Source organism: Tachysurus vachellii, chromosome 22 (assembly GCF_030014155.1).
Source record: "Tachysurus vachellii isolate PV-2020 chromosome 22, HZAU_Pvac_v1, whole genome shotgun sequence".
In the NCBI taxonomy this organism is placed as follows: Eukaryota; Metazoa; Chordata; class Actinopteri; order Siluriformes; family Bagridae; genus Tachysurus; species Tachysurus vachellii.
Genome location: NC_083481.1, coordinates 16,219,769 through 16,231,869, shown reverse-complemented (window position 1 = coordinate 16,231,869; position 12,101 = coordinate 16,219,769). Strand labels below are relative to the sequence as shown.

At 46.5% G+C, this 12,101-nt stretch overlaps 1 protein-coding gene across 6 annotated transcripts in view; it reads left to right on the top strand.

Annotated features, from left to right (window-relative positions):
* Positions 1-12,101, top strand: part of magi1b (membrane associated guanylate kinase, WW and PDZ domain containing 1b) — a 124,836-nt gene that overhangs the window by 88,657 nt on the left and 24,078 nt on the right. For all 6 annotated transcript variants that reach the window (XM_060857599.1, XM_060857602.1, XM_060857600.1 and 3 more), the window contains 3 exons: positions 608-793; positions 1,016-1,636; positions 10,131-10,162. In XM_060857599.1, the coding sequence (XP_060713582.1) occupies positions 608-793; positions 1,016-1,636; positions 10,131-10,162 (839 nt within the window). The remainder of the gene's footprint in view (positions 1-607; positions 794-1,015; positions 1,637-10,130; positions 10,163-12,101) is intronic.

The window sequence follows — 12,101 nt, the reverse complement described above, 5'->3', positions numbered from 1 at the left end:
GTAATACATTTGCATGAAAGTGTGTATGACTTCGTAAATATGATGCTATTCCAGCAGACATCTAACACCAAATCATGAATATTTTAATCCTAAAAAATTGATCAGATGAATTTCTTCACTAAATGGTGCAGAGGCTCTTAATTTTGTCTCGTTGCGTTAAGTAGCTTGAGATGTAATTATTGACACGAGTCAGTGCTGAGAGAGTTGCTGGAACATGTCGATCTGCTGATCTCTCTCTCTCTCTCTCTGTGTCTTTTTCTTTCTCTCTTTCTTTCTTTCTTTCTCTCTCTCTCTCTGTGTGATGTCACTCATGGCAGGTGAGGACAGGCCAGTCACACATCTCCATCAGTCTCACTCGCTGCTTCCTTGTGCGCTCTTCTTGGGTTCTGCTAACTCACGTGCCGTTTTCTCGCTAAACCGGGATCACTCCCTCTCAGCTAATTGATCATGCTAAATGCAGCACTGCTTTATAATGCATAAGATCTTGGTTATAACGCATAACCTTTTTAGGTATGCTGATGTTTCATTTAGCAAGGAACCAGTTTACTGTCCGCCGTATTTTATGCTCGTCAGTCCTTTTATTGGCCGTTGTTTTTCCACCCCACAGGAGTGAAGCCTTTCTTCACACGGAACCCGGCCGAACTAAAGGGAACGTTCATTAACACTAAGCTGAGGAAGAGCCGCCGTGGATTCGGCTTCACGGTGGTCGGGGGAGACGAGCCAGATGAGTTCCTCCAGATTAAGAGTCTGGTGTTGGACGGCCCGGCCGCTCTGGATGGCAAGATGGAGACAGGTGAGCGCCTTCGTTGTCCAGATTTTGAAAGAAACTAGCGCTTTAGCAAGTCCGGTTCACTTTTGATGGTTGAGTTTAAAAAGCTGCTTGCTTTGTAGAAGACGTGACAATACATCGTCTTGTTTCTTCACTTCAATGGCATCAGAGTTTACAAAAATCCTCAAGCTCCTGAAGCTTTTCCCCTTTGGTGGTAAACAAGCCTTCTTCTGTCTTCCTCCTCAGGTGACGTAATCGTCAGCGTAAACGACACCTGCGTCCTAGGCTACACACACGCGCAGGTGGTTAAGATCTTCCAGTCCATTCCTATCGGTTCCATGGTGGATCTGGAGCTGTGCCGAGGCTACCCGCTGCCCTTTGACCCCGACGACCCCAACACCAGCCTGGTGACCTCTGTGGCCATCGTGGACAAGGAGCCCATCATAGTCAACGGCCAAGAAAGCTATGACTCGCCATCCAGCCACGGAAGCCATAACGGCACCGCCAGCGAACCCCCGCGCCCTTTAAGCCCTGCCCACGAGCCCACCCATGACGGCTCACAGGAGCAGCGCTTTGCCGGAGACGCCGTCACACTGGCGTCGTCCATCGCCACGCAGCCCGAGCTGATCACAGTGCACATGGAGAAAGGAGACAAGGGCTTCGGCTTCACCATCGCAGACAGCCCAGGGGGCAGCGGCCAGCGTGTCAAGCAGATCGTGGATTACCCACGATGCCGAGGGCTCAGGGAAGGTGATATAATCGTGGAAGTGAACAAGAGGAATGTGCAGAATCTCACACACAACCAGGTGGTGGATCTGCTCAGCAAGTGCCCTAAAGGCAGTGAAGTCACCATGTTGGTCCAAAGAGGTGAGTGACAAGATTCCTGATGAGCTTTCAGTGGGATGGAGTGGAAGGAAGCAAAGGAAGGGAAGAAAGAAAAACAGGAAGGGAAAAGATGATAGAATAGAGAAAAAAAGAATAGAAGGAAGGTAAGGAAGGAAAAAGACTGGAAGGCATGGAAGAAAATGATGGAAGGAAGTACAGAGTATTTGGAAGGAAAGTAAGTAAGGAGGAAGGGAAGAATAAGCGTAAAGAAAAAAAGAGTAAAAAAAAAGGAGAAGGGAAGGAAATCAAAAACGGAGGTAGGGAAGGATGGAAAGAAAAACAAAAATAAAGCATTGGAAAAGAGAGAGGAAATATGGAATACCAAAGAAAAAAGGGGAAATGACAAAAGGAGTGCAGCAAAAAAGGAACAATGTAAACGCAAGCATGAAAGAAAAGATTGAAACCGAGGAGAAAGAAAGAAAGTGCAGCAGGACAGAAAGCACAAGAGGTAATGAAGGGAAAGAAAAGAAAGGCTAGTAGCACCGCAGGTGAAAGAGGCGAGTGTGATAGTGTGAGGGAGATGAACTGATTTTGTGTGTGTGTGTGTGTGTGAGAGAGAGAGAGATCCTGCTCCCTGCTGGAGATGCTATGCTCTCACCCTCTGTCCCTCACATCCTTTGTGAGGGTGAGTTGTGCAGTGTACAACTGACTGAACACACATGCACACACACATACACACACACAAACACACACACACTTTAAAATGATCAATTATCGAAGCTAATGAAATTCTGGGTAACGCTGTACGTTAGCATTCTCTTTATTTACAGCATTCATATGTAGGAGCCTTTAGACGCCTTTCAGAGCGAATGATGCTTTTTTGAACTGAACGCTAGAGTCATTAACACTCGCATGCACCGATGCTTTTGGAATGTTTAGTAAGTAATGAATCACCCATTAAATGATATTAGCATCATCTCTGGAGGTAAATAGGTTTAAAGGGAATGTGTGTCAGTGTCACTCCATGTGAATGTTTACAAGGGACTCGTACAAGGGAATTATTAATTTAGTTCAAATCAATTTAGTTTTCTTTGTATTCGTACTTTACTCTATCGTGGCTGATCGATTACTGATGAAAAATCCGATCCTCACGTCCCTGTGAAGAAGTCGTTTCCATGGAAACGAGAACAAGTGCACGAGTTACCGTCAGACCCGCTCTTATAATGTAGATCCTTGAATACGCGACCGACACTTTCTGACCAATCGGGGTCGAGAGTTTCGATTGAATTCAGTCGTGAAGCCTCACGTTGCTACGTGGTGCACAATGAATTAGAAACGTTGTCGGAAAGTTGCAACGTTCCCAAAGCGTCACAAAAGATCCCAAAGATTCCCAAAGCATCCCAAAGATCATCACCTTATCCACATGCTTCTTGGTAATGATCTGATTTAGATCTGAGACTGAGAGGAGAAAAAAAGGGACGTGTCGGTGTCGAGCTTTACTACTGTTCATCCTTCGTACGTGCATCATCCTACGCTTGTACGTCACTGCGCGAGTGTGTGTGTGTGTGTGTGTGTGTGTTTGCACCTAGATCATCATTTAGCCCTGAAATACGCTGAATGGCGATGAGATTTGAGCTTTTTGTAAGAATCGTCTGAAAGAAAGAAAGGAAGGAAAGGAGGAAGGAAGTGAGCGGGCAGACGAGTGAAGCTGCATCGATGGATTAGTCACTGAAAACACCAAGGCCACCAGCACCTTTAGAGAACCTTGAGTTTACATCGCTTACTCTGAAAATTAGACGGATTTCACGACAGAGACAAGACACGCCGGTTCGTTTAGTGCGAACAAGTGGGGTCTTTATTCTGTGTACGGCTCCTGTTAGTCAGACCGCCGTGCTTTCTTTAAAGCCTGCGTAGGAGAAGCATCTCTCATCGGATTGTCCTGCGGAGCAGAGATCAGAGACGCTACGTAACGTCTACGTTAGTCAGGGACAAGTTAAATGTCGTACTTAGTGACTTCTACAAGTATCAAATAAACATGTTTGTTTCTGCGATTCAATATTCCTGACCGTTAGCATAGAATAATTTCCCGCTTTGTGTCACGTAAGCAGCACGTTATTAACATCACGTTTACATCACGTTTCTCCGACTCTCCACGTGATATCGGTAGAAAAGATAGAAAGACACGTCGAGACCCTGCTCGTGCTTTCCAGCTTACACTAAGTTTAGCAACAGCAAACGGTTTCCTGCGTTCGTGAAACCATCTGATTTTTTAACACTAAGCAGAAGCATTTGAAAGATTTTGGGCTGATAATCTGATTATCTGATAAGCTGCTGCTTTAGAATTCCTGGTGGATGCGATGGCTGAATTGAGATCAGTGATATTGCTGTTTCTGTAGATTCCTGGTCAATGGCGTCTGATTTGAGATCAGTGATATTGCTGGTGTTTTAGAGTTCTTGATGGTTGTGATGGCTGTCCTGAGATCAGTGTGTGATGTTCAGTATGACAGCTCCTGGTGGGAGGATCTGCCCCATCTGCTCTCTCTGCTCTCTGCTCTCACCCTGAACCTTAATTATAGCTCCCTGTGTCAGTCAGCAAAGTTAGTCTCACACACATACACACACACACACACACACACACACAGTACTCATCTGATTACTCCAGCTGTAGCCTGCTACTCCATTCACTGTGCGTTGGGTGTGATGGCATTTAGACCCAGTCTTTGGCGCCATCTCTGAAAACGAATTAGCAAGCAACCAGAATCTCTCGGGAGGAACGAGACAGAGAGAGGAAAGAGAGGAAAGGCGAAGGGAGGATTTTGACAAGATTCACATTCATCGTGAGGAAAGACGAGATCGCCGAAGAGTCTTTTAATTGTTAAATCAAAAGCTTAACACACCCGACACGTGCATGCTGAAAAAGACGAGATGAGATCCTTTTAGACGGCACAACATCGACTCTACTGTTTTACATAAAATACTCTCTCTCTCACACACACACACACACACACACACACAGGCACACAGACACACACACACAGAGGTGTGTTAAAATGTTTTGCAGGCTTTACTAGCTTGCTGAGCTGGCATCCTCAGAGAGCCAGAACAGGTGTATTTGTGTATGATGGAGTGTGTGTGAGTATGAGTGTGGGTCTGTGTCTGTGTCTGTGTCTGTGTCTGTGTGTGTGTGTGTGTGTGTGTGTGTGTGTGTGTGTGTGTGTGTGGAGGAATGGAAGAGACAGAGCACATCATACTTTTACCAATTATGGCTGTTCTCCGGTTCCCAGATCAAACCTCCTAATTGGTCGCCGCACCGCGCTGCGTGTGTGTGTGTGTGTGTGTGTGTGTGTGTGTCAGACTTCCCACCACAGTAAGCTTCACTGATAAGGTCTAAGTTGCTTTAATTGGTCCCCAGTGAGATCCGTGGCTTGGAGACAAGGCGCATATGATCCATCAGGTCTAGGTTTCCCGAGCTCACGATTACTCGAGTCAGTCAACAGTGACGTCTGCGTAGGTTTCTGCTCCGTCTTAAAGATCTGCAGCATGCATCTCGACCATCTTCCTTAAATTGAACTTAATTAAAAAGGATGTACCTGAGGTACGGTGTTACTCTGTGTGTGTGTGTGTGTGTGTGTGTGTGTGTGTGTGTGTCTGCATATCTTTTCTAAGTCCAGCATGCCTCACTGCTCTTTTATTTTTAGAGCATGACGTTAAAGTTACAGCTGAGATTTTGGGCATAAGACTGAACCTGAATGTCAAGTAAACGGATGCTTGAACGTAGGATGCTGCTTAAGAGGAAACACAAACTTTCTTTACCTTAAAGGGTCTTGACGATCGTACCCTTATGATCGTACCTGTATTCGGACCATACGATCACAGTTCACAGTGAGAATCCGATCTTGCCCGAGTGACAAAGAGCGACAGATTCATATTGATATAATATTCACAAAGGGCCAGCAATCAGTAACTAACATATTTATCCTCGGGCCTGCCAAGAGAGGGAGAAGATAAACAGCAGTGAAGCAGAGCAGATGGGAGGGATTGATTAAGTGTTTTAAACAGAAAGGCACTGACTGCTTTCCCTGTGCTCTATACATTAAGGTCCTGCTGACGGTGTGCAAAGCTATAATTAGCGCCACTGGTTCTGTGGGAAAAACACACAACTAATACGCTCACAGAGGTTGTGTGTCAAACTCAGCCCAAGCCGCGGTAAGACGCTCAGCCCAAGCCGCGGTGTACGTTACAGGCTTCGCAATACTTCATTCTGCTGGTTTCTACAAGCATTGTGATGTAATTGAGCAAAAGGAAGCACGAAGTGTCCGAGCCTGTGACTGCTCATTACAGCAACTGCTTCTGGGCCCTCGACTTATTAAACAGTCTCTCGTTCCACACGCATCTCATATCTCTCTTATTGTCGGGAATAAAACATGCAGCACTTCCTCTTCCTCATGTTCTAAACATTTGGTCGATGTGCTCCTGCGTCACTGTAGTTCATTTACCACGATAACATGCTTTAGGTTCCTTTGGGTTCCTTCTAGGGTTTTAGTGAAGCGCAGCTTTGGGGGTTTAAGGGGAAACGGTTGATGGTGATGAAGGCAATGTAGCCAAACCTCCAACCCAGGAGGAGCTTCAGTTTGTGCCAGACAGGAACGCACGGCTGTCTCCGGGTTCCTGGGTCTCGTCTCAGTCGCAACGGTTTCACACAGGGGAGGTTTTGGAACATGCAGCTTAGGAACTGACGTGCATGTTTTTTTTGGCAAGGGGTGTGTCGGGGATTGATGTTCGGAAAAGATGTTTATGAAATGAATGTGAAGATCTGTTAGCCGTGTGACTTGACGAGCGTTGCTACATCGTCTGTGTCGGCGCATCGTATTTCGCCTCATCGCACCCTTTTAACATTTCCGTATGCTCTGTCAGTTCCGTGTCGACCGTTTCCTCTATCCTCTCTGCTGGATGGTGAAGTCATCTATCTCAGGGTGTTTGATTGTATGAAAGTGTACTGTATGCTTAGCCACCGAGCATCAGGTTGTTTGTGTGTATGTGCATGCTCTCTTCATACCTCAAGAGCACTGGGTCAGGATTCAACGGTTTCCAGGGAAACCGTCTGTCGCTCCTGTGCCTCCAGATGGACCTGACCGTTGGAATTCGTTTCTCGCAGTACGACCACACACACACACACACACACACACACACACACACGCGCGCTCTCGTCTCATTTAACACGGCGATTAGTTTCCACCGTGCCGGCGAGGACCATGATGTTCCAGCTCACGCTGGTCTTCACCCACAGGTGTTGTGTAATTGCCAAACACTTAGCTGAAAAGACATGCGTGTTTCTCACCCCACTGAACTTTGTTTACAGCTTTATTTCACCCACTGGATTCAGCTAATTAAGCCGGTGTTGATATTCTAATCAATCAAACATCACGTGTTATACGATACGTTTTTTTTTTTTTTTTTAATGATAATTTTGGCACCCTCGCCAGTGATTCCTGCTCTCACCTACAAGCCAACTGTGTCTTAAGGACGGATTTCTGCAACCTTCTTTCACGCCGTGATGGTGTGTCTCGGAGAGAATAAACACTTTGGGTTGTATCGTTGGTTTAATCTCCTGATCTCGTGAAGATAAATGTGTCTGGATGTGTGTTTAATGCATTTTCATGGCTTTGTGTGTTACACAAGCTCGGTAACCTTCAATTGTGTGTGTATTGTGTAGGAAAGAGGACACGATGGGAGTGAAATGGCTCTCCCTGTGGGTTCATACTGCCTTTATCTGCGCTCACCTTGTGTTTGTCCTCGTGTGTGTGTGTGTGTGTGTGTGTGTGTGTGGGGTTGTGTTGCTGTCCGTGCAGTCCAGCCCCCTCATTTGCTGTCTCCTCACACCGCACCTTCGAGCTGATGTCTGTCTGAACGAGCGCCGTTCTTCTGCTATCCGCCGATCAGAGTGAAGAGCAGATGAAGGGAAAGGCGAGCGGGAAAAGGAAGGGAAAAGAAGGAGGGAACGCAAAGAGGAGGGAGTTTTAACATTTAATGGCCTGTATCTCAGCTGGAAAAAAGGAGGTGGAAGGCAGGATGCTGTTAAAGTGTGAGGTTTAACGCTTGAAAGGAAAAGAAGTTCAACTTGACTGGTGTCTCATTGCTGAAGTTTAAATGGTTTGATGTAATCCATCTGCTTGATTCTTTTCACTTGATTCAGTAGAAATGGTTTCTGTCTGAATCTTTAAACAGTTATTTACAGGACTTTGTTCAAGCACAACTTCAGATCTCTGGACGATCCACCTGGCCCCTGTCCGCTATTTCAGATCCTTCCCACCTTTCATTCCAAATTATCTATACTTTTGCTTCCTTGTCAGACTTGTCCACCTGCTCTGTTATCAGCTCAGCCATGTCCATGTGTTCTCTGTTCTCCATCACACTTTACCTTTATCAGTTACCCCCTCAGCTTTCTGGAGCCACCCACCTGCCCCTGCCCCCTCAGCTTTCTGGAGTCACCAACCTGCTATTACCCCTTCAGCTTTCTGGAGCCACTTACCTGCCATTGCTCCCCCAGCTTTCTGGAGTCACACACCTGCCCCTGCCTTAGCTTTTTGAAGTCACCCACCTGCCCCTGCCTCCCTCAGCTTTTTGAAGCCACCCACCTGCCCCTGCCCCCTCAGCTTTCTGGAGTCACCTACCTGCCATTGCTCCCCCAGGTTTCTGGAGTCACACACCTGCCCCTGCCTCCCTCAGCTTTTTAAAGTCACCCACCTGCCCCTGCCCCCTCAGCTTTCTGGAGTCACCTACCTGCCCCTGCTCCCCCAGCTTTCTGGAGTCACACACCTGCCCCTGCTCCCCCAGCTTTCTGGAGTCACACACCTGCCCCTGCTCCCCCAGCTTTCTGGAGTCACCTACCTGCCCCTGCTCCCCCAGCTTTCTGGAGTCACACACGTGCCCCTGCCTCCCCCAGCTTTCTGGAGTCACACACGTGCCCCTGCCTCCCTCAGCTTTTTGAAGTCACCCACCTGCCCCTGCCTCCCTCGGATTTCTGGAGTCACCCACCAGCCCCTGCCCCCTCAGCTTTGTGTAGCCACCTACCTGCCATTGCCCCATCAGCTTTCTGATTTCTTCCACCTGCCCCATCAACTTTCTGGAGTCACCTACCTGCCTCTGCCCCCTCAGCTTTCTGGGGTCACCCACCTGCCCCTTCCCCTCAAATGTCTGGTGATACCCACTTCCCCTAGCTCCCTTAGCCTTTATAAACGCAGCACAAAAGCCTGTAAATCGCAATAACGACATGAGGTTAAAGCTGCGTCGCTGTAATGCGAGTTTTGTACTAGCTGTTCATAGATCATGTTAAACAACAGGACAAACGACAGACATGATGAATCAACCAGACCTTACAGAATGTGTATGACATCGAGATAATAAGAGCTGCCATGTGTGTGTGTGTGCGTGTGCGTGTGCGCGCGCGTGTGTGTGTCCGTCCAGCAAAGCTTTGCCCTTGGGACAGTTCACAATCAATAAGTGTTTTCTTGCTGTCCGGGTATAGATAAAATCAGGACACGCCAACACACACACACACACACACACTCACACTCTCTGAGATGAAAGGTTAAAGGCCTTTCACTGGGAATAAACATGTTTATGTACTAACAGTATTTCTTCGCCTCACTTCGGACCCCCAATGTCACTTTCGGTGCGTCTCAGCTCGGGTCAAGTTGTGTTTTCAGTCGTGTTTCATATCCTGTTTTCTCGTTACCTTCGATTTTTAAATCCGTCAGGTACGTCAGCTGCGTTGCGTGTGTCGACCCCCACCTCCAGCCGACTGAGCAAAAGAGAGGGGGATGCAGAGGAGAGGAGGGGAGGGGAGATGTGTATGTCCCTGTGGTACCGACAGTGAGGACGGGAAAGAAATAAGAGATAGGATGAGAGAGAGGGAGAGAGAGAGAGAGAGAGAGGGAGAGCTTGTGATGAATGCACAGCAGGGGGAGGGCGGAAGGCGAGCGCGCGAGAGGGAGGAGAAAAGACGAGCGAAGGGGAGCCTGTAGATACGGGAGCCTTCAGAAGAGGAGACACGAGGGGCTGGCATGCTGGAAGATGGTCTCAGTAAGAGGAGAACTGAGCATTGCCTATAATTTAATGTTCAGTAGCTTGGATTCCTGCTCCATGGGTAATAGATTAGAACCTGTCCAGGCTCTGCCACGCTTGCGTCTTTATTTTTTCCCGTCTCTTTCACCGCATTCGAGTAGAGTAAGGGATGTTTTCAAGGCTGTCTCTTGAATTTTGCATGGCTTTGGCGGATTGTTCCAGCTCTGAGTGTTGAATGCTGATCGAGATCGCTGATTTTTTTTTATTCATTTATTGTTCACCACAGCGAGCGAGAGAGAGAGAGAGAGAGAGAGAGAGAGAGAGAGAGGAGGCTGTTGCTGCCTCTGTGCTGAGAATAACAGTCAGATCTCTTCAGTCTGGAATTGCTGTTGCCTGTGGGGAAGGTGACATTTAAGCGTGCAATATTAATATTTCGCTTTCTTGTTGTTTTTTTTTTTGTTTGTTTTTTTAGGGGTGGCTCCTGCCAAGAAAAGCCCAAAACTGGTGAGTATGTTTTATTTACTAGATTTCTCAGCCTCTGTCTATTTCATACTCTCTCTGTCTGTTACTCAGTTTTTATGTCTCTGCTGTTTTACCTTTTGTTGCTCAGCTCCCGTCCTATATTCCTGTATTCTTTGCTCTGTGTGTAAGTGTGTGTGTGTGTGTGTGTGGCTGAGGTTCAAAATGTGCCACAGATAATTGGAGGGGTTCGGATGTTGTCAGTGATCAGTATGAGGAATCTTGGGATGCTGCGCTCTGGTCTCCTCGGAGGAGGGTTTGTTTTTGTTCGTCTCAGTACCGGGTTTTGAAACCTTTCTAATGCTGGAGCGGAGCTGGAAGAGCTCCATAGCACCTCCTACTGGAGTGTGTGCTTAAAACTAGCAGTTGTGTCAGATGTTTAAAAAAAAAAAAATCTCTGACCCATATTTCTTGTGTGTTACGGTGCAAGGCTAAGCATATTGTTATTATTATAGATAGATAGAAATATTGATATCCATCGTATTATTCCTGCATATTATTGAACTGGAGATGCAGCAGAGGGCACTACTGATCTACACTGTGGCGGGGAAAAGGGGTCTTAGGTAAAAGATCTTGATTAGTTCAGAAGTTACAAGCTATTATATAGGACCATCGAATGATTGGCTAAGATATTCTTAAAAATGTTGTCTAAGTGAGTCTTGGGAGAAAGTCTTGTTGTCTAAGTGAGTCTTGGGTTCTTTGCAAGAACCATGAAGTAATATATCGTCGCTGTCTGGCGGAATCCTCGTATCTCCAAAACCATTACTTTTCAGTAAATTAAAAAAACGCCGTACCTTATCTGCAGTACACAGGGTTTAGTCCGCGTTGCAGTGGATTGTCTTGCGCTAAATTCCTGTCCTCAGACGAGCACCAGAACTATCGGGGGTCAAGATTTTTTTTTTCTTTGAGCCCAGTGTTTTGAAGACATTTACCTCAGAAGACGTGTTGATTCGTTGCGACTCTTCTTAAGGAGAAATATGCCGTGAAGCTCTCCCGCGGAGTGAGGAAGAGGTGGACAGTTGAATTGTCCAATGGAGTTATGAGATTTGCGCTCAAGCTATTTTCAAGACTTTAGATTGGTTAATAACTTGTAAAAATAACAGACCCACGTGGGGACTGACCAATAGCATCGATATGTGAAAAAATATGAAATTGACCAAATTTGGACATACGAGGTTTCCGCCCGACAGTGACGATACTGTAGAACTCTGATCCAGATATCTGATGACCCTAGATGTAGGGAGTTTTCTCACAGTCTGGAACTAGGGAAAGACTACATTTAGATCGGTTTAGGAGTTCTCCAGTTGCCTCTTGAAAGAAACTTTAAAGGCTGTACTGTATGTAGAACCCTACATCAGAGCGCTGACCATTTACTAAAGGTTTTAAGTGGAACGTTCAGACATTAAACTCCCTGGGGGTCGGTTCTTGTTAAGGGAAGGGGGAAAAACCACCTTGATTACACTCACATTCTTCCTTTATGATCATCTTAGATCTCAGTTGGCACACGTCTGCATGCAGAGATATCTTTTTAATTTAGTTCAGCTGCGTCCAGCAATCTGTTGTTTTCTCTTCTGGGATTTCCTCTTCAGATATGAGATAATTGTCTCAGCCTGCATGAATTCTAGTAGTTGTGCGTAGTCCGTGACAACAATAACTGTGATCTTGATACTGCGTATGTGGGTTTTTTCATCAGTTCATTCAGAACGTAAGCCAGTGTGAATGTTTTATCCATCCAAATCAGACCTCAAAAGGATTCAGGCCGGGCAAAGAAAATTGCCTTATGCTTACATAGCAGAAACATAAAGATGTGAGGAACTTCACTGCACCTTGGCGTTGGTTGTTCATGTCTCTGGAACTGTACTGGAGCGATGAGTGATGTTGCTAGTGTTGGTCAGTTTGGCTGAGATCTGGTTTAAGATCTGGC